The sequence below is a fragment of the Hemicordylus capensis genome, chromosome 4, assembly GCF_027244095.1.
Source record: "Hemicordylus capensis ecotype Gifberg chromosome 4, rHemCap1.1.pri, whole genome shotgun sequence".
Taxonomy (NCBI): domain Eukaryota; kingdom Metazoa; phylum Chordata; class Lepidosauria; order Squamata; family Cordylidae; genus Hemicordylus; species Hemicordylus capensis.
The window spans coordinates 131,342,909-131,365,979 of NC_069660.1; the positions used below are offsets into that span (position 1 = coordinate 131,342,909).

The following is a 23,071-nucleotide window of genomic DNA, read 5'->3' on the forward strand; positions in this document are numbered from 1 at the left end:
TTACAGCATGTCCTAATCCTAGAAGAGGCATTCCCTGCATTGTGAGAGAAAAGCCTTTTTTAAGATGGCACATGCAATTTTGATAAGTATTTATATTAGAATTATTTTAGAATATGTTGCCCCATTCAGTAGGAGCATCTTAGATAATTTTAAATTGATTAATTGGCAAAACATTGCAGCCTAAGGCAAAGCCCTCACTGATAGGCAGTTTTCGGAGTTATAACCTAGTCAACCTGGAAATTAAGGCCTGGATATCTGTTTGTAGTTGACACAGAACATACATCTTCCAACCATCCTTATATTTTTATATAAACAGGTACAAAAGCATCATCTATATCTTCTCATTTGCTATATAAACCTCTTCAAGAGCTCCGTTGTTAAAAAGTGGTATATAAATCTTCTAAAGGACAGCTTGGAGTGTTTAATTGTAATTACTTAGACTCTCCTCCCAAGCTTCAAGTGGACTTTTTGCTCAGGACCAGATTTGGCTGTTTTGCTGGATTGTCCAGCATACACCATTCAACAGCCTGAGAGCCTCAGCTTTACATTTAAAAAAAAGCTTCTAGGAACACAGGCAGCTGCCATATACCGAGTTCGACCACTGGTCCATTGGTGGGAGAGGAGAGCTGGTCTTGTGGTAGCAAGCATGACTTGTCCCCATAGCTAAGCAGGGTCTGCCCTGGTTGCATCTGAATGGGAGACTTGATGTGTGAGCACTGCAAGATATTCCCCTCAGGGGATGAAGCTGCTCTGGGAAGAGCAGAAGGTTTCAAGTTCCCTCCCTGGCTTCTCCAAGATAGGGCTGAGAGAGATTCCTGCCTGCAACCTTGGAGAAGTCGCTGCCAGCCTGTGAAGACAATACTGAGCAAGATAGTCCAATGGTCTGACTCAGTATATGGCAGTTTCCTATGTTCCTGTGTCCATCTAGCTCAGTAACAGACTGACAGCAGCATCTCCAAGGCAGGAGTCTCTCCCAGCACTATCTTGGAGATGCCAGGGAAGGAACTTGGAACCTTCTGCTCCTCCCAGAGTGGCCCCATCCCCTAAGGGGAATTTCTTATGGTGCTCACATGTAGTCTCCCATTCAAATGCAACCAGAATGGACCCTGCTTAGCAAGGAGGACAATTCATGCTAACACAAGACCAGCTCTCCTCCCTTGTGTTTACTATTACAAAAATAGGCTTGAAACAGTGTGGGAAATGCTTGGTGAAGTCTCAGAAGTCAGTGGGTGGGTTAGCAGACTAGAATTTCTAGGGGCCAAAGGACATGTTTCTGTTACTTTAGATGTGGAATTTCTGTGTAAGTGCATAGTACAAACACAAGCCCTGTTGGCAGCCAGATTAGTACAGAATGTGAATAGTGCTCCTCCCAGAATAGACTGCCAGATTTAACATGCTCAGTGTGTCATTATTGCTCCATATTATTTGCCCAGACAAATTCAGTGGAAGGGAAGAAACTTAAGGATAAGCTGCCTGCAGGCAAGTGATTATTTTTTGTCCTTTTAAAGGTGTTGCATATACCACCACTAGTATGTCTCTAAAATCCAGATGGGAAGAGCTGTAGTAGCCTAATTTTTATACTACTCTAGCTATTAACAGAAAGGTAAGCAAATTAAGTAGTTGTTAATCCAAATTTCTATTTGTATCTTTTAAATCCAGCAATAGCTTGAAAATAAGGGATTCTGTACCAAGATAGGAAAGGCCATGTGCTTCTAAAAATCAAGTGCAGTTTTTAAAAACTCTCTTCCCCAGGCATTTCATTCCTAGTTGCATATAAATAGTGACTTTGTTATCCTGCACACAAGAATAATTTATTCACTCTGTCCAATAAAACACTTCATACTGCTGTTCAGGTACCAAAATCTTCAGGGAGGTTTGTCTGAGGGTGCCACCAGTTCATCTGCTAGCGACTCAAAGGCCTGCCTTCTCTGTAGTTGCCCCAGGACTGTGCAATGCACTTCCTGCTGAGATTAGAGCTGCTCCATCCTAGTTGGCTTTTAGGAAACAACTTAAGACACATCTCTTCAGCCAAGCTTTTTAGTTAGTTGGTGTTTTTATGGATATTTTAATCTGGTTTTCTGTTTTAACTTAATTTTTTGGTTTGTTTTCTTGGTTTTATGCTGTAAACCACCTAGGGGCGGTATACAAATTTACTAAATAAATAAATAAAAAATAATAAATTCATGTTTTATATTTGAGGTCTGATCATAGTGGATCCTTACAAAATGCTTCCTTACAAAATGATGAACAAAAATTGCTACAATTACATTCTACATTAAGACTTCAACGATATTCAGTTGATGTATTTGTTTTCTAAAGCCATAACATGCAACTACTAAAAGGATGTCTTTGAGAAGAGACACAAAAGGTTTCAGTGGGCAGATTACTCATTACTTATTTATAGTTTTTCTGTTTGTATTTTATAGTTTTTAAATTAGATTTGTTTTATATTTTTCATTTAATATTTTAATTGTCATTTTAATTGTATGTTTTTAACTTTTGTAAACCGCCTTGGGGTTCTTTTTAATGTAAGGCGGTATAGAAATTCCAACAATAAATAAAATAAAATAAATTATTATTTACTGAATTGTTATATTCTTTTTATTTCTATCAGGACTAAGTAGGGGCAGCTTTATAACAACCGGCACCCTCATCCCCATATTGGGAGTGTACACAAAAGAGTGATTTTAGCAGTTCTACTATGAAACTGGATGCTGCTCAACCAAGAACACTGAAAGAGCCACAGAAATAGTTTGCAAAACCGGAAAGAACTCACTCAGTGTCTCTAGGAGTTTTTGTGTAAATAACTTGCTTATACAGGCACCAGTATCAAAACCAAGCTCTAAGAATGACCAACCTTTATTTCCTCTTATATGGAGACAAGTTCTGGCAAGCCCAGATCCTTGCAATGCAAGATTAACCGAACTATGGCAACGCCATATATCCCTTCCACAGCAACAAGTATCAATACAAGTTATTCTTGTAAATAAAGAAATCTTCTCATGTGCCAGTGTAGGGTACAATAGACAAACATCAATGACACCATATCATGACACATATATAACACCATAGAAGGAAAGGCATTTATCGCCAAAGAAGTTACTTTAAAGTCAGTCTCCCATTAACTCTTGTAATGAATAGTGCCTTAAAACTTTTTCTCCTACTTTTTAAATAAGTAATATACCTACCAGGGCATTGCAAGTTTAGAGCTGGTAAAATTATCTTCATCTCCAACAATTATTGTGTAAACTCTCAGCCCCAGTAAAGCTAATGGTAATATTCTAGGTTCAATTTAGATTAAATTTATGGCATTTTGCCCAACATTAAAAGCAAATTATATTTTTAAACACAATATGATCACTGTCTTTAATAGGAAAGGGTAAAATTAAACATTTAAAACTCTTCAGTTATGACTTATCCTGTGCTTGCACAATAAGTTTTGATATTTCAGAGTTCTTGTAAGAGTGATCAACAGTGTTTTTGTAATCCTGGAGTACAAAACAATATTTATGCAAGTTACAATAAATGTCTTTTATAGTGCTCAGACCACACAGAGGTTGGTTGGGTTTATACTGCCACCTCAGAGAGACCTATCGGTTTTAGCTTAATCTTAATTGTGAAATAGCTTTCCTCTGGCAGGGTTTGTTACAGTATCAATGCACCACTATCTTTAAGCCTCTAGTGAGAGATTTTATTTTTATATTTATATTTTAATGGGCCCACATCCCTTCAGGGGGATGTGGGCCTATTAAGATTATCTAGCATTAATTTCATGGTCCTGATATATCACAAACAGAATGAAGATGTCTAAGATGCTTCATGCTTATTCTGCGTGCTGGGAACACGCTACAAGGTAGAACACATAAAAAGGACACCTATATTCTCTGCAACCAGAAGGCTTGTGGAGGCACCCTCACGTTTTACCAAAAGAAATCTCTCGCAGCCTTTGTTGTTCAACAGCCAAGTTACTAGGAGGGAGTTAAATTTCACTACAAAAGGCTGAAGGGTCATCATTGGTCAATGAAGCTTTCACAGAAAGGGTCATTCAAAAGTCAAGTAATTTTATCCAATATTAATTTCATCATAAAAATGAGAACACTTTATATAACTAGCAATGATTAATTTCATTATTTATCGAGAGTCAATGGGATACTTAATTTTTATAACAGAAAGAAATGAGAAATCTCATCATATTGCATTACCAGTTGTTAGAACCAACAGAAAGGAGATTTGATATAAAGAGTGAAATGCTACTATTAGGCGGGTGGGGAGCGGGGGGAGAGAAAGCAACTGCTTTCAAAGCCTATGCTATTCCCAGTCAGATGCGTGCTCTGAGATGTCTACCATTATAAGTCCACCAATTTCATTTCACTAAGATGAATAGGATTCACTCTTTTGGGGGGTGGGGGGAGGGTGGAGAGAGGTAGAATAAGCCACAGCATTTTGAAAAAGCTACGACTACTGACTGAGAAGGGAGGGTTCAATATCCCTAATATCTTATATCCTAGAGCTTACCATAATACTTAGCGGTCCAAACACACTTCTGGTAAGGGGGGGGGGCAGGGAATGGTAACTGCGATAGGCAACTGAAAGGCAATAATCTCCTTTAGTGGAGGAGATAGCCTCAAGGTCTAAGTTCCTGAGATACACAAGTTTATTTGTCACCCACCAATGTGTCTAGGCAGCAAGAAAGGCTTGGTCTAGGCTTTCTTTCTTTCTTTCTTTTGAGAAGCCTATCCCTCATAAAGATCTCACACTGTGGAGTAACTCACACATCAGAATTACAGATGAATCTGTAAGGTGGAAAGAAGGGGCCAATAAGAGTATATTTGTACTTGATCAACTTAAAGACACATCAGATTCTTCCAAGTGGAGTGCTGGTTGACCCCAACTGCATCACAACAATTCCAATACTGGGCAATTTTTTTGCTCCGAAATTCTTGGTGACTTTCAGGTTCTAGAGTTGTTGACATTTTGACACACAATAAATCACTCTAGAATCACCACTAAGGCACTTTGTATAATGCACTTGTAATATATAAACCAATCTGGATTTGCTGGATGTTGAAAGGAATAAATAGCAGCTGGAATTATCTAGCCCAGGGATATCAAACTGTGGCCCTTCTGCAGATGTTGGCCTACAACTCTCATCATCCCTGGCTATTGGCCACTGTGACTGGGGATTATGGGAGTTGTAGTCCAAAAACAGCTGGAGGGCCACAGTTTGACATCCCTGATTTCTAGCCAGTAATTGGTCAATGGTCAAGTGTATTATCTAGCACAGGGATTCTCAATATTGGGTCCCCAGATGTTCTTTGAGTTAAAGTCCCACAATCCCCAACTAAAGGCCACTAGGGCTGGGGATTATGGGAGTTGTAGTTCACTAACAACTGGGGACCCAACATTGAATCCTTGATCTAGCATATGCACAACCTCCTCAGACTCCAGGCTTCACCCGATTCAACAACAACAACAAAAATACTGCTCTAGGCACACTGGGTGCCACCCCCCCCCTTTTTTTTTTTGCACTGGGAATCACCAATAAGGACAAGAGCTGAAGATGTGATATGAAAGGTGCTGGTCTCTTCCACCTGTTTTTGGAATGTAGATATATTTGCCCATTTTGGAAAGATATTCTGGACAGAGTGTTTCTGGTGCTGGAAACGCCTTACATTTTCACACAATGTTTTGTTGGGCCTCAGACCAGGAAAAAGGCATTTCTCCAAACAAGCAAGAGGATGGTTGCCAAAGCCACGATAGTAGCTAAACATCTTGTACTAAGATTGGAAGCTGAATGCTTTCCCAGATGTAGACATGGGGGTTACTGGATCTATTGCTTTTGGCCATGAAAAGGTAGTAGGTCCTTCACGAACATTCCAGGCAATTTGGGGTGGATTCTTTCCATTGATTGCACCATGAGTGATGTCACTGGCAGCGACGAGCACAGAACGAGCACCATCATATTCAAACCAGAGGGCCCATTCTTCCCTCTTTTCTTCTTTCACTTGTTTATCCTTATGTACAGGTATATCTTTTGTATGGCAGTGTCTTTTGAAATAGGATTTTAATAAGAAGAGAGGAATGTAGGATAGGTGATTTTTTAATCCTGTATGAAATATGCCATAATGCTCCTATCACAGAAAAAATGCTCAGTGACTACAACAAAAGAGAGGAATTCTCCAGTGGCAGCTTATTGCAAATGACTTGTCATGTCTGCCCTGCCCCACGTGATCTTTGCATAGATTTAGAGTAGCTACGCCCACACTGGCCCCACCTCCCCACACCAGAAGATGGTGCTGACAATGCCCATCCTCACCTTCCAGGTGCCACACATGGAACATAGGAAGCTGCCATATACTGAGTCAGACCATTGGTCTATCTAGCTCAGTATTGTCTTCACAGACTGGCAGCGGCTTCTCCAAGGTTGCAGGCAGGAATCTCTCTCAGCATGTACAAACAACCACTTTGTATATAACTGTGCTTTGGCAACGTACTGTATGCTTTGGTAGTTTGTTGGTTCAATAAAAAAATCTTGTCCTATATTAAAAAAATAAAAATCTTGTCCTATCTTGGAAATGCCAGAGAGGGAACTTGGAACCTTTTGCTCTTCCCAGAGTGGCTCCATCCCGAGGGGAATATCTTACAGTGCTCTCACTTCTAGTCTCCCATTCATATGCAACCAGGGCGGATCCTGCTTCACTAATGGGACAAGTCATGCTTGCTACCACAAGACCAGCTCTCCTCTATCCACATTTTCTAGCCGCTGCTTGCTGCATTAGACAGGCAGCATGCATGGATTCAGATTTGCTAGACCATCTCTCCCTTTCAGCACCAGCAACAGAAGCACTTCAACTTAAAATGCTGCTGCTGCCAGCACTGGAAGGGAGAGACAGGGGCCAGTGGATCTGGATAAAAGCACACTACCTGCCTAATACAGTAAGCAGCTATTTGCCAGCCACATGCAGCACCTGAGAGTGAGGGGGAAAGGCGGGCGTTACTGCCAGCGCACTCACTGCTGACACTACCCAGCCTCCCCTCACTTCTGGAAGTCTCGTGTGCTCTTTCCTGGGGCTGCCATGGGCTGCAGAAGGTGGGAGAGGGAACTACCCAACTCTGCAAGGTGGCAGAAGAGGTGGGAGAAGCAGCAAAAGACAGGTGGGTTATGCCTGGGGCAGGGTGCCCAGTGTATGGCACACTTGGCGCCCGAGACCAATGCCTCACAAGAAGAGCCTCCCCTGGGTTTCACAAGTTTTAAACCCCTTAAGCTACCTTCATGAAGCACTCAGCATCCCCACTTGGGGCAGAAGTGGTAACCACCTTCCCCTATTGGAGGAGGCCCCTTCATCATGTTTCCCCAAATAATTTTGCTGTCATAACGGCAGTGTTAATAACTAAAGAGAATTCCTACATTTTTAATTTACAGGTCCCATGAACTGTGTAGCCTGGCCAGCCATGCAAGATTATACATGGCATTATTTGAACACCATAGTTAGAGATAGGAAGCACTGCAGAATGATTCTGTTGAACCGCTATCATGGCAGCCCAGTCACATCCTCATTTACCTCCACAATAAGCAGCTCACTTCTGACAGTCCCTACCAGTGACATGTGCTATCTAATGGAAGGAACAGTGATGGCAGATAAAATGAAATGTCTGTAAAAGACAATCTTGAACATTATGAATATTACAGTTATTATGAATGAGAATTTAACCACATTCCACATTAACAAATCCTTCCAGAAGCCAGAATATCTGGCCACAATAAAGTGATTCGACTAAAAATGTAAGTGTCCTCAATGCAGCATTAATCTCTTCAGCCAGCATTAACCTGTGCCCATTCCAACATGTAGAGAGGTTTGAACCTGACTGTATGGCATATCTGATCAAGCTATGTGCTGATATTTCAACAGTATTTTGCTCCTGCAATCCTTAAATGCATTGATGGCTGAAGTTTTAAGCAGATTAAGATTTTCCAGGTCATTCACCTAAATGAGTCCAGATCTATTTGAATAAACACTAATATGTATATTTTAAGATATGGTCATTACAGAAATATTCACATGACGATTCTGAACTAAACAGGCATCATAAAAATAATCTTTGAAAGGTTACTTGCTATAGCACCTTATAACTGGGGTTTTTCATTTGTTACACTGAGAAATCCTGGTAACTGTAGTCAAACTGAGAACCTTCTCTAGTGCCTGAAAATTCTGTAGAATAGAATGTACAGCATCCACAACCAGGGCCACAGCAAACACAAAAATATGTCTTTTTTCCCCAGTTCACACATTCGAACTTTAAGAATTCATTCAGCCATTATTTTCTCCAGGATTGTACTCAAGGAGAGATGGTAGTGAAATTCAGACTTGCCTATTTCCCCCACTGCAGGAAGAAATTAACTGCCAAACTGGGAGATTCCTGCACTGATCTAAACATGGGATCTCCCAGTGTAATTGTTCATTTGAAGAGGAAGAGATCACGTATGCCCAGAGCCTTCGTCTACTGAACGCCCCTCACAACTTTTCCCAAAGGAGAAAAACAAGATACTACACCGTGTTTATACTCCTAAAGTTAAAAGTACATTCTGAATAATCAGGATGCAGAACACAGTTACTAGGTTGTACAAATCAAAAGGCTAGTTTTGCCTATGTAACTAAAATACAGTTACTGTAGTAAGTTTTACATACAGGACTGATGATGATGTGAGCAGAAGCTATATAGGCCTCAAAATACCTATCCAATAATTGATAACCTATATTAAAATTTATAGTTCTAATATTTTTAATGTTAGGTTTTAAATTATTTTAATGTTAAAATTGTTTTGTTTAATTGACTTAATGTTTTAAATTATTTTAATTGTAAGCTGCCCAGAGATGCGAGTTTTGGGTGGTATAGAAATATGTTAAATAATAAACTAACGAACAAAGAAACAAATCCCCATTCTAAATATTTTATGTAATCAGCACAGGATACATTTCTGGCAACTATCTAAACTCCAGGTGATTACAAATAGCTCTGTGCTGACAAAGCTTTGATCTTGGACATCTTGCCAACTTATTTAAGTAACTGAATCAGCAGCAAGTTTGCACTCAAAACAGACTGTCAAGAAATGCCAGCCTTCTGCAGCAATCCCACACTGCTTCCTACACTTCCAGAAACTAGATGTAAAGTCAGTGTTATAAAGGACAAAAGAAACTGCTCGCAGAAAGATCAACCCTAACTTTCAATCCTGAGTCATTGGTTTCTGTGGCTCACATCTATTCTATCATTGTCACTAAGCTGGGCAAAATAGTATATAGGTAGAATACAGGAGAGGTTTACCATTGCCTGATGAGTAATGTAACAACATAGCTTGAGGAACCATCTAATGAATAAAATATTTTTGTGTGGCTGGTGTACTGAGCCAACATTTGACCCCTGCAAATATGACACTAACACATGCTACAGAAAAAAACTGTAGCTACAAAGTCCTCTATTCCTCTTACTACAGAGCAGTTAAGGTGACTGTACTACCAGTCAGGACAGTACATGCTAAGGTGTGCACTTCCTTGCTGTGTTTTGGTAGTTAGTTTATGCCAACCTATTGCATTAACTTGGTGCTTAAAGGTATTTTGTCACTGAATGATGCATTTAAAATTTATTATTATTATTATTATTATTATTATTTTGATTTCTATACTGCCCTTGATTGATTGAAAAAATTCAAAAGTAAACCAACATCCCTTTGTATAGGCAGCTCTTGCCTTGCTGGTTCAAAGGAAGACTGTTTACTGCACAGTTATAACTGCTTTATCCACAACTTTTCAGCAGGATGAGTGGAAAGGCGGCATGCTTTATGTTATCACTGTAAACCAGGAACGCCACAAGTGTGAAAAAAATAAAAAGAAATGTGCTCTTAAATCTACCTCTACAGAAAGATGTTCGATACTGTATACTTATTTAATCTGCAAATATGAAACAACTGGCACAATGACAGAACACATAGCCCAAAGAGTCAGCTAATCTAAATTGCTAATTTATCAGTGCCAGGTGAGTTGACCAAGCTAGGAGCAAAATCCTGGCCAGAATTCAAAGAGCCCTATTCAGGAATAGGAAGTGTTTCTGTGTGTATCAGGACAGCTGGTGGGGTGGGGAGGAGAAGAGATTGATTACTGATTTTTGTTCCTGGCTTCAGTCCCTCATACTACAACTGCATGCTGCCCCAGAAGAGCCTCAAGTTTCCCTAACAGCTTGGGAGAGAAGCACAGTCAGAAAAGCCAGCGTGATGTAGTGGTTAGAGTGCTGGAATAGGAGCGGGGAGACCCGAGTTCAAATCCCCATTCAGCCATGAAACTAGCTGGGTAACTCTGGGCCAGTCACTTCTCTCTCAGCCTAACCTACTTCACAGGGTTGTTGTGAGGAGAAACTCAAGTATGTAGTACACCGCTCTGGGCTCCTTGGAGGAAGAGCGGGATATAAATGTGAAAATAAAATAAATAAAAGCCCTGGGGCACACACAATTCACAGTCAGTGGCAGGTTAAATAAATAAATAAATAAAAATAAAAATAAAATAAATGCAAGCAGCAAGAAAAGCAGGCTCAAGATCTGAGCAAAAGAAAATGCCCTGTTACCAATGGGGGCAAGGTGCCATAGGAGTGGACTGTACAAAAACCACATGCTATGCTGTTTGAATGGCTTGGTAACTGCTGGCTTCAAATCACATACATTTAGTACTGCTTGACATGCAGCCATACCTAAATGGAAGATACGGTGGATTCGATCCCGTTAAGAGTATTCGGTAAGCTTCTTCTGGTGTTTTCTTCAAGTAGATCACCTACAAGGGAAAATAAATATGAGCTACACCTTGCCTTAAAAAAGATGTTTAAGAGGCACCTTTTAATGTGGAGATTCTCTTATATTTAGCAGGGGGAAAGCAACTGGTCCTATCCAGCCCCAGCACAGCATCTCTCCAGTAGCAGCAGCTGCTGCTATCTACCTTCTGTTTCATTTTAGACTGTGAGCCCTTTGGGGACAGAGATCCACCTTATTAATTATTTTCCCCTCTATGTAAACCATTTTGAGAACTTTTGTTGAAAAGCAGTATATAAATATCTGTTCTTTTTAAAAAGCTAAAATTGTTATTTATAGCTGTACAACATATGTATCTCAAGAAAATATTTTACTGTAAATTGGATATAGCCTGTATATGTGGCAATTCAGTTATTTAGCCTTAAGAGTATTTATATGATTCAGAAGTAGTCAGATAAATACCATTATTCTAAATGTACTCGTGGCCATATGTTTGAAAGAAGCACCAAAGCTACCAAACTGGGGCACAGTAAATCATGTTTCGATATATGACATAAACTTCTATTGGGCATTATTTCTAATCCTGCTATCCTAAATGAAAGCAAACATTTGTGAGCCAGGCATTTCCCACTGGAGAAAAGATTTCTTGCTCTTATATGTGAAGTGAGTATTGAATGTCGGTGATTGAGTAATAACTACTAAATAGAAGTATCAACTGTGTCGACCCTACACCTTTGTAACAAAATGCAGAGCTCCATCTTAGCTCAAGCATGTCTGACACTTCCGCTGCACCCTGAGTGCTCTGAAATGGGGAACATTCCCATTTTGTTACTTAATGACTTCTTACTGAATGAGTCAGTCTCTTGTCTTTTTTCACTGAAGGGACAGAGCCATCAAAATATAGTCTTAATCCCTTTTTCATAATAGGTAACCAGCTCAAACCAGACTCTGCTTACCCTCCTCCTTAGTGGGTCTTAACTTGCATGTCTAAAGGCCCATTAAAGAGGATAGACATTAAGTTTGGAGGGAAAACTTCAGCCTAGATTGGCCTAAGATCAGTGTTAGATCAGAGATACGTTGGCTCTTTTCACTGGATCCCAGGGCTGTCTGTCTCTGGAAGAGTGGGAAGCTTTCCCCCTCTTTAATCCCTATAAAATAGGGGCCAAGACCTCAGCCTTGGTCACCAGACCTCAGTTGTCCCTGGTCACCACCTGTTGCTGGTGTCAGAAAGGGAGATGCTGAAGGGATTAATGCTCCCTCAGCCAGGGACCTGCCTAATTGCTGAAATGATGTAAAACTAGTTCTAATTAATTGGGTAATGTTTTCATATTTTCTTTTTAATTCCCGAGTGCCTCTCTTTACTCCCATTTCCCCCAAATCCTCATTCTGTGTGCAACTCTTATTTATTAATAAGTTTCATGTAATTATAAGTGGCTTCAGTCTGGTTTAAAAGGTTCTGGAGGATTACTTGCAAAACCCTTCCCAGTGTGCCTCAGAAGGTCATGAACTACTTGTGATTTGTTTTCAGATTAATATTGTTGTCTAGAGCTGGGTTGTGTGGTCTCCGGCTATAGAGTGTCAGTAAGTCCCAAGCCGGACAGTTCTAGGGTTGTTGAAACTGTGTTTGAATCTGGTCAATGACTCTAGATCAGTTTTCAACTGGTGGCAGCCTACCTCTAAGGAGTGGCATGCTCATATATTGGGATCAGAGCAAACTCTCTACTGAGGTGGATCCTAGGAAACCATAGTGTAACCCCTGCAGTCTGTCACAACTTTCAAACCCATCAGTATTCTTTAATTTGAATATATCTTGCTGTCACAGTTAAACTCTTGGCCAATTACCAGAGATGGAGGATGGAAATTTTTCCATTTTTAGAATTTCTACTTGGTTACTTGAAACATTTTTGAGATACTATGTTGCTTTAGTTTCACTTTTCCACAAAAGTGTTTCACTTCTGAGATACAGTGAAATTAATGTGGTGGAGGTGGCTTCTTAAAAAAAAACCCTATATAAATAGGTCAAGCAACATGACAAGTTATATAACAATCTATTTAGGGAATCAGGAAATCCTGTGAGAAAAATATTAATGCAAGTGAAGGGAATATTTACATAGAAAAGTGTCCAAGATGACACACATCTCTGCAAGATACCCCACCAAGCCATTTATTTTGCCTCTGGCTGGTTACTGGTGGGTCACTGTGTGAACAGAATGCTGGACTAGATAGGCCTTGGGCCTGATCCAGCAGAGCTGTTCTTATGTACTGGCAACTCAATTTTCTACTCCCCCTGCCCCTCAGTAATCCTACTTCAATATAAATTCAGCAGTACAAAGTACCCATGGAGCCCTAAGTGCATAAAGATTTCTATTCCCTCCCCTGATAAGGACAAATTGGTAGCATGCAGACACACTCCACACTGTAGAGGTTTCCCTTCATACCGGTGAGAAATGTTGCCTACATATGCATGGTTCTAATACAAACAAGTGTAGATACAGTACACTAATTTTTTTAGAAACCATTCTAAGAATTTTATCTATACCATGACAATCAATACAAAAAGGTATCTCAGAAATGCTTTAGAATTTCTTCCCCGAGAATACATATATCTGGAAAGTGAAACACAAGTTACACAGAGTGCTGAACCAGTATCAAAGTAACTAGAATTGTAAAACAGATTGTGTAGGAAAGTAGGGATGTGCACGGAACTGGGGGTGGGGGGAGAAGACGGGGTGGGGGAAAGACGGGACGGGGTCGGACTTTAAGGGTGAGGGAGGGTGCACTTACCCATCCCTCCGCTGGTGCTCTGTTAGCAAAGGCACCGTCGAGGCAGCAACATACCTCCTAGGGGTGTGCACGGAACCGCGGTCCAGCACTGGGGTGGGGGGTTCCTTTAAGAATAGGGGGAGGGTTTACTTACTCCTCCCACCGCTTTCCCTCTCCGGCGCCCATAGTTCTGGTAGTAATTGGGGCGGCAGGATACCTCCCTGCCGCCCCTTCTCCCCATTTGGCTGCCAGTGCCAAAAGGCTTCAATCAGGCTTTTGCACACGCACTTCACGTCTCCACGATGTATGTGCTCTCTCTACCATATCAACTCTCCGCGTTTTTTGCTTTGCTCATCGGGACACGCTTGAAACGCTAACCGAAACCAACTGCAAAGAAGAAGGACCGAGAAGGAATTGCGCGGAGGAGGGAGAGAGAATTCGCCTCCCTCCTCATCCTCCCACCCTACTTAGCTAGCTAGCCAGCCCCCGCTGCCTCAATCTTCTTATCTTGCCTGTTTTGTTTTTGGGACCAGCAAGAGCGGGAGGAGGGAATATAGATCCTGGTAGAGATGTGAAGCGCGTGCGCAAAAGCCTTTTTGAAGCCTTTTGGCACTGACAGCCAAATGGGGAGAAGGGGCGGCAGGGAGGTATCCTGCTGCCCCAATTACTACCAGAACTACAGGCGCCGGAGGGGGAAAGTGGCAGGAGGGGTAAGTAAACCCTCCCCCCACTCTTAAAGGAATCCCCCCTCTGAATCACCCGAACCCGAACCACCGATGTCCGGACCAGGTCCGGAGGCCTGTAGAATGGCCTCCAGAACGGTCCGGACTCATCCCTAATACCTCCCTGCCACCCCACTTCCTCTGGCTGGAAATACCATGAAGTACCCAGAGCCCGGCCTGCACTTGCTCATGTGCATGCCTGGCGCGCGCACCCAGCACTTTCCAGTACTTCCGGCCAGAAAGGAAATGGGGCGGCAGGGAGGTATGCTGCTGCCCCAATGGAGCCTTTGCTAATGGAGTGCTGGTGGGGGGAAAGCAGTGGGAGGAAAAAGTGGAGGGAGGAGTAAGTGCACCTTCTCCCACCCTCATAATCAGACACACACCCCACCTTCGAACTAGCCGAACAGCCGGTTGTTTGAATCAGTTTGGAGGCCCCTAGGGCCTCCAAACAGATTCATGCACATCCCTGAAGGAGAGAACTCGGGGAATTTTAAACTTAGCCATACCTTGATTACATTTTATCTGCTGTTTGTGCCCACTTTTAACTTTTAGCACAAATTTATACTGTTCTGCTGCCTGTTTACTATATTGTTTTATTGGGGCTCATTGCTGCGAGTCACGCCAAGCAGAATTGAGCTGAAGGGGTGGGATATAAATATTTCAAATAAAATCCATAATATCTGTAACAAGGACACAGGTTCAGCAACCATCCATAGTGTGGATATTGAACTTTATGGGTTACAAGTTTATAAGGATGTGCAGAACATTCTGAGGTCGAAATGTTCCACCTTGAAACGGGCCATTTTGCGTGCTCTGAGCTCGGAACAGAACACCCTTTAAAAAGGGAGTCCTGTTACAAACTCAGAAGAGAACAACCCATTCTGAGGTGGAATGTTCTGACCCCCATTCTGAACGCTATTATGGATTCCAAAATGGCACTCAGAATGGTGATTGGATAGTTCTAATGGAACAGGATCATTCTGTTGGATCAACCAGCTCGGAATGTTTCACACATTTTGTTTTCTGTTCTGAGCTTGGAACGGAACACAAAATTAGTTTCATGCACAACCCTACAACATAATGAGTCAGTCAGTCTTTATTAGTACTGCCAATGGCCAGAATTACAAAAATAAAATCATTTAGAATTAACAACTTCATTCCGAATAACACCACAAATATAACAGAATTTAGCAACATTGAGTAAATTCACCTCTTTACAATCTTTTAAAATTAAATTTAAATAGTCCATTTCAGTTAATCCTAGAAACAGGATAAGTTGAGGTGAAATATATTTCTTCCTAATGTCACTGTAAAATTTGGCAATACAAAAAGGACATGAGCCGTCTCAACTTCTCCGAATCCACATGGACAAACACGACAATGATAAGGAGTATTTTGGAATCTCCCCTGCAGCACAGCTGTATGCATGGCGTTACAACAGGCCAAAGTTAAAGCCCTACAAAATTTAGGTACTGTAAGAAGAGTCTAGCTGAAGAAAAGCTTACAGTTTCAACATTCAGGAAAACAGCCCTAGGAATTAGACTCCTGTCAATCTGAGATTCCACATCCAGAATCCTTTCCTTAAGTCTGCCCCTAGCCTCCTCATAAGGCAAACTAAGAATGGCTGCAGGTGAAAATCCGTAATACTGCAATCTCCCTTCAATAGCTTCCAACCAGGCTGAGCAATAAGAATCTTGAAAAATCAATGAGACAATACCAATAGGCCTAAACATCAATTTGAGCCAATAACTCAAAACGAAAAAACATGCCCAAGCTTCAACCTTAATCAATCCTGCCTCAAGGTGCAGCACTACTCTGGGCACACAACCAGGTACTTGGAAGATGTTTTTCAGAAAGGTTGATTGTATTGCCTCAACTTTCTCAAAATTGGAGTATAGCCCCAATCGAACACCATACAGTAGCTGAGCCCTTACCTTTGCATTAAATAGTTTGATGGCTGATGGAACATACTGAGCACCTCTAGAGCGGAAGGAGGACTGGATCAAATTAGCACTTCTTCCACTCTGGATAACATAATCTCTGTGCAATAGTAGTGATCCAGTAGCAGAAAATACAATCCCAAGATATTTGAATTGTTTCACCTGTTCAAGTTGGACTCCATTAAGGAACCAGCGATGTATACTAGGGCATCTCGCAAATACCACAATTTTGGTTTTGGAACAATTAACTTCCAACAAATTCAACTTACAATAATCATCAAGGACACGCATAGCTCTCCTTAAACCAACTTGAGTTCTAGATAGAATGACCACATCATCAGCATAAAGCAAAATGGATAAATGTCTTGATCCTAACTTAGGAGGGTGATGATACAGTTGATTCAAGTGAGCGATCAAAGAATTAATATATAGGTTAAACAGCAAGGGAGCCAGGATGCATCTCTGTCTAACTCCTCTAGATACCAGTACTTCGTAAGATGCCCAGATCTAGAACAATGAACTCTAATCCGAGAATTATCATGAAGCTTATGAATGAGGCATAAAAAGTAATGATCAATTGTGGATTCAGACAGCTTAGACCATAATTTATCACGTGGGATCAAATCAAATGCAGCCCTAAAATCGATAAAAGGCGGCCAAAAGGGCAGCCTTATGGGCAAGCACATATTTCCCAACAAGATGTTGAAGGATTAAAACCAGATCCAAAACTGATCAATCTGCTCTAAATCCAGATTGCTCATCTGCTAGAATGTTTTCTCTGTTGCACCAATCCACCAATTTGCCATACAGATGCCTAGCACAGAGCTAAGCAATAGTACTAAGTAAACTAATTGGGCGATAGTTCTCTGGGAGTCTTCTATCTCCGTTTTTGTAGATAGGAATAATGAACACTATGCCCCTATCACTCGGAATCTGAGTAGTTCGGTCTATAGAAGTGAACAGGGAAGCTAAAACAGGGGACCACCAAGCCAAGTTACTCTTAAGTATCTCCGTGGTAATATGGTCAATACCTGGGGCTTTACCTGATTTCAACTGGGTAATAAGAGCATTAATTTCACTGCATGACACTGGAGACCAGTCCAATGATGGGGCCGAAGTGTCTGTTGAATGGAAGACTAAATCGTCCTCCTTTCGGAATAAATTCGCGAAATGTTGCTCCCAGACTAATGGGGGAATTACATAATCAAAATGAATAGTATTGCATCGTAACTGACAGGTAATCAAATCTTTATTTTTACGGCCATTCCAGCTGACCAGCAAAACACAAAGTACAAAAGCTTTAAGTAAAAGTGAGCTTTACATAAAAATGAACTTGGTCAAATAAAATAATAAACTGTTGAAACATAAAACAGAACCATAACACCCAAGTTCATCCATTACATAAAACAGAGGGCTCCATGCATTGTAATAATCTAAATTTTAAATCAACCCAAATCCATAACTCGCTTCTCAACATTTCTTAACCTAGTCTTATTAGCCAAAAAACAATACTTCGCCACATTGTAAGCTATTACATCCCAACGGTCTGTCAAAAGTAATTCCAGATAGAACTGTTCAGAATAACTGGGGTATGCTGTTAAAAAAGGACTCGTATATCTCTCCCGCAAAGTTCGATAAAACTGACAGTTCAAGATAACATGGGCCATTGACTCCACTTCCCCAGAACCACAAGAGCAGACACGCTCCTTATAGGGGATCTTGCAGTATCTCCCCTCCTAGACAGCCGTTTCTAAGGCATTACACTGGGCCAGTGTCAGAGCCCTCCGGAAACTAGGTACTAATATTTTATTAAGGTATCTTGCTGGGCCAGACAGTGATGTTTGATTACCTAAATAGGTGTCAGCCCCTATCTGGCTTCTGTCCATCTGTTTCTCCATATCCATAATACGTTGGCGCAGACATGATCTTGCTCTCCCATAACCCAAGACAACCAAAGCATCGCTGGAGAAGCGATAGTAACTCAACCCCTTCTCCACATAATATTTCCACCTAGACTTATATGTATCACTCAACACTAGGGGTGATAGTCCTACTGGCTGAAAAATCAGCTTCAGCCAATATTCAAATATTACCAGCCAAACACTTGCCTCCACCCAAATCTAGCCTACTTCCAATCATAGAAATGCACTGGGGACACCCTGGGGTAGTTGGAGCATACTTCTCAAGAACTTTGATTGGATTGCCTCCAGCCTGGCAAGGTTGGAATAAGATACCTAGCTGCACTCCGTAAAGGAGTAAAGGTCAGACTTTGGCTGAAAAAGTTTAAGGACAGCCGGAACAAACTGTGCACCTTGAAAGGAGTTAATATGAAAGGAGTTAATAGCTGCTGCTGCCCTCAAGGCATTTTGTATTATATATTCCTTGTGCACATTCCTCCTAGTATTGGTCTGGAAGACTATATCCAAATACTTAAACTGTGATACCTGTTCAAGTCTATGTCCATTCAACATCCAACACTGCTTCTTAGGTTTGTTGGAAAAAGCCATCACCTTGGTCTTTTCATAATTTATGGTGATCGCCTATGAATCACACTAGGACACCAGAGCATTAAGGGCTCTCGAGGCCAATTGGGGTCCGTGATAAAATCACTGCGTCATCCGCAGTTAATCAGTCTCCAAAAGACCACAGAGTTTCTAGCTTTAGCTGCCATAATTAATTGATTCCAGTCAGCCTTAACTGCTTCGCCCTTTTTACACTTTAAAAGGTGTTTATATGCTTTCTTCTTATCCATCGCCTAAGCCAATGAGGCGGAGATCAGAGTAGTTCTGTGGACCAAAAGGGCGGCAGTAAGTTGGTGTTTAGCTTTGTAACACTCCTCATCAAATCACTCATGGGAGCTTTTTGAGATCCCACCGGCTCCCCAGGCTTTGGCCAAGAAAGAATGGGTTGTAGGGCCTGTATAATTTTGTCATAAGATCTTAAAAAGTCTGGCCCAAGTTCACAATCACTGGATAGTATAACTGAGCGAAGCATATCAATGTTACGAGAAGTCAGTAAGGAGTCCACCCTAGCACCCAGACTATCTGACCATCTCACCCGAGAGGGACAAACCTCCAGATCAGAAGTGGGGGTAAAAATCACATCCAATTTAGGTAAGGTATCAAAATGTAGGAGTAATTCCCCCGGAAGGTGGTCACTCTCACACCAGATGACAATTCTAAAATTTACCAGCCGAGAAAAAAGCGAAGGCGAGATAGCCATATAATCAATTGTTGAAAAGCCAGCACTAGACCAATATGTATCTTCAGCCAGAAAATCAACGTACATTGCCCCATTAAGAATATGCAAATTTAGTTCCTCAAAAGTTTGTAAGAGGCATAGCCCAGCAAAATTTCCCTTGGAGTCCTTAAGTTGACGAGTTAACAATGGGGATTGAATTTCCCCATCAAATGAATAAGATTTAAATATAGAAAATAGTTTTTGATTGTTGTCAGCCAGCCTAGCATTGAAATCACCGGCAATCAACAAATGTGCCTGAGGATACAAACATTGAAGACCTTCTATATATAATTTCAGTTTAGACCATACTGTCTTAATGCAAACAATCCGATTCAAAGGTGGAATGTATACATTAATGAGTAATAGGAGCAAGGCCTTAGATTTAATAAGAAGGGCCATAGCAAACTGGTCACAACTTGGTAATGAAAGACATTCAAAATTGAGAGCAGTGTTAACTGATATGCAGGGACCACCAGTCGCTCTGCCTCTATTCATTGGAGGAATAGCTGAAAGTGAAAAGGTAACAAAACTATTCAAATACGGGTCCTCGGTCATCCAAGTTTCCTGCAGAAAAAGGTCAGCATCCGCCAGAAATTTCCGAAATTCCAAATCCAGTAGTTTTGTCCTTAGTCCAGCCACATTCCATAAGAGACTTCTGAGAAAATGGCTCTTACAAAGTTGTCAGTCAGAATGCTCAGTTACAATATTAGCATAATTCAAAAATTGCCTTTGTCCCAAATCCGAACCAGTAAAATCAGCAAATGCCTGAAGATCCTCCACCTCAGACTGAAATGACTGGTCTAGTAGAGAAGGAAGAAGAGCTGGAGAACCAGAATCTTGCAAATTCAGTAGGGCAGGCCTAGGAGATAGTGCTGCCTTAGTTTGAATAGCTTCCTGCAAAGGTCGATGGAATGAACCTGAATTTAAGAGTAACATACATTGATCAAAATGTGGATCTGCAGAGAAAGGCAATACTTGACCCTCCAATATAAGGTCCCTCTTGTCTTGGGATGAACTGTCTAATAGGATTGGCGATTCTGGCAAAGTATCCGATTTAATACAGATCCTTGGACCAGACTCCAGTTCCTCCTGCATAACAATTAATTGTTCATCTACTCCAGAGGCGGAAGGAGAAGAATGATCAGAAGAAGAATTTATCTCTAATAATGTCAAAAGCTGACTACTATTCAATTCATCCAGAGAAATACTAAGATTGTTTCCAGAGTTAAGGGACTCGCAATCCATCTTAGCAGATAAAGTTTGCAATTGATTCATAGCAGAATCAGCCAAAGGGAAAATGTCCTGAACAATATCCTGAGGAAACACAGAGCATTTAACAGCCAAAGCGAGATATCCACTTGACACTTCAGGAAAGCTCTTCCTTTTAAATGATTTAGAATAAACATCAGCAAAAACTCTTTGAAGTTGAATGCTGTAGATAGCCAAAAAATCATGCATACGTAGAAGAGAAAGCAGAATTAAGGATGACTTAAAAGGAAGGAGAAGCTTAAGAGTATTTGGTCTTCTGGTAGACTGTATATCATATGACTGGAGATCGATAAAATTAATATGGAATGAAAGAAGTTGTGCAAGAGAATGCTTAATTAAAAACCGGCTAGACCATCAGCTTGAGTTCAAGTGGTTTAAGAAGATTAAAAGAAAAATTGCTCAATTATAAAACTACTGAGACAGCCTATAGGGGCTGTCCTTTCCTTAGGAGTCTCCTTGTGATGAGTAGAGGCAAAATTAGAATTAACATTAGCCAAATCACCTGAGTTCTCTTGACAAATCTTTTGAGATCCTTCAGCAGAATATAAATCATACTTCATAGTCTCATATTTGGAGGAAGTTGAGATTGAAGATAATTTATTGAGTGCAATCTTAAGTTCATCAAACTTAGCAACAACTGATGACACAGGCTGAAATAAACAAATAAGTGTTTGTTTATAAGATGTAAGATAAGTGAGAGTTTAAGGCATGGATCAGTAGCCGCGCTAGCCAAGGGGGAAAAGGACTCTTTAGTCGGATCAGACAGATTCTGTGCTTGAGGAGAGTCTGTATGCAGAAATGGAGTGGAAGTGGATAAAGATACAGACAAGGGAGAAGCAAAGTTCTCTCTAACTCCATCCCCTTTCTGCCTTCCAACCACATCTAATTCAGAAGGGAGAGTCTCATTCCCCAAGAACGTAAACTCTTGGCATAAACTTCATCATTACCATCACTTTTATCAGCATTCCGTTGTTTTGATAAGAAGGTATCCAATTTAGTCTGAACAAAGGCATGCTTTGGAGATCCAGAATCCAGCCCTTGCACTTGTGAATTAAATCTAGAAGATTTATTCTTAGTCATAACACCTCGGAGACCAGTCAGGAAATCTCTTTATAGTAGAAAACAATCAGGTAGTCGTTAATGCTCAATGCTCAGTTCTCTCTCTCACGTGGTTTGTCAAGTAGGTATTAACTAAAAATCTACAACGTAATGAGACACTGCCTTCCAAATGCCCAAATGCAGTGTACAGCTCCATGTTCTATTTCTAGGCTTCTTGCAGCTCAGACATTTCAGATGTGCTGAGCAAGGCTTTTCTCAAGTTGAACCACCTCATGTGGATCAGGCAGGCCAGCCCCAACTGGATTCCCATCCTGGCTCCCCTAAGCCAAAAGGACCTACCTAGGGAAACACCTTTTCAGTCTCTACGTGATACCTCAGGGAGCTCATCAATACCACATTAATTTTACTCCATCACACTAGCCTGGTCTAAAAACACATGATACAGTCACCTTGCTGAAGCTAAGTGAGTCTTGATGTGCTCAGTGCCCGAGTCGGACCCCCATTTATGCCATCTTTGGGGATGGGGCCAAAGATCAGTGGTAGAGCATCTGCTTTGCATGCAAAAAGTCTAGATTCAATCTCCAGCATTCCCAGGTACAGCTGGGAAATCCTCCTGTGTGAAACCTTGGAAAAGTTGCTGCCAGTCAGCACAAACAATACTGAGTCTCACTCAGTATAAAACAGCTTCCTATGTTCCTAACTCTGCCACTGCAATTTGTGAGTGAATTGATTAAACTTTTACAAATTAGGAGATTCACGGAAATGGGTTGGATCACAAGCAGTGTTGAGTAGCTAACTTACCCCACCAACAAATTCCCTAAGGTTTTTTTTCTCGAAGGCAAAAGAGTTGCTATGCATCTCCAATAAGGAAATGATTAGTCCCACAACACTATGAAGAGGTGGCAGCCTGGTAGAGGTGTGAGCACCAGCTCAGGTCGAGCCAGTTTGGCTTGACAGATTCAGGGTTGAACCAGACCAGGCTGGTCCGAGTTCGAACCGAACCTAGTTTGACGTGAGCCAGCTCAAAACTCTACTGGTAAAGGGGGATCTGGTGAGGAGTCCTCCCTTTTACCAGTAAAGAGTGGGGCAGGGGGCTCTCCTAAAGAAGTAGATAGGGCAGGAAAAGAGTAAGCAATTACCTTGAAAGTGCTCCTGCCCCCATCCCTGGCAGCCTCCCCCTGAGTAGACAGGAACATTTTGAGCCTCTGTGCAGGGGTGAACATCACTAAAATGGCCTCCACACATGCGCAGAGGCCATTCACATGGTCATGCCAATGGCCTCTGCACAG

General features: G+C 41.3%; 1 protein-coding gene across 7 annotated transcripts in view; it reads right to left on the reverse strand.

Moving 5' to 3' along the window:
• CDC14A (cell division cycle 14A) overlaps nt 1-23,071 on the reverse strand; it is a 185,554-nt gene that overhangs the window by 122,755 nt on the left and 39,728 nt on the right. For all 7 annotated transcript variants that reach the window (XR_008307409.1, XM_053251102.1, XM_053251106.1 and 4 more), the window contains exon 5: nt 10,735-10,814. Coding sequence is in view for 6 of the 7 variants with exons in the window: in XM_053251102.1 (XP_053107077.1) it covers nt 10,735-10,814 (80 nt within the window). In the remaining variant the exon portion in view is untranslated. The remainder of the gene's footprint in view (nt 1-10,734; nt 10,815-23,071) is intronic.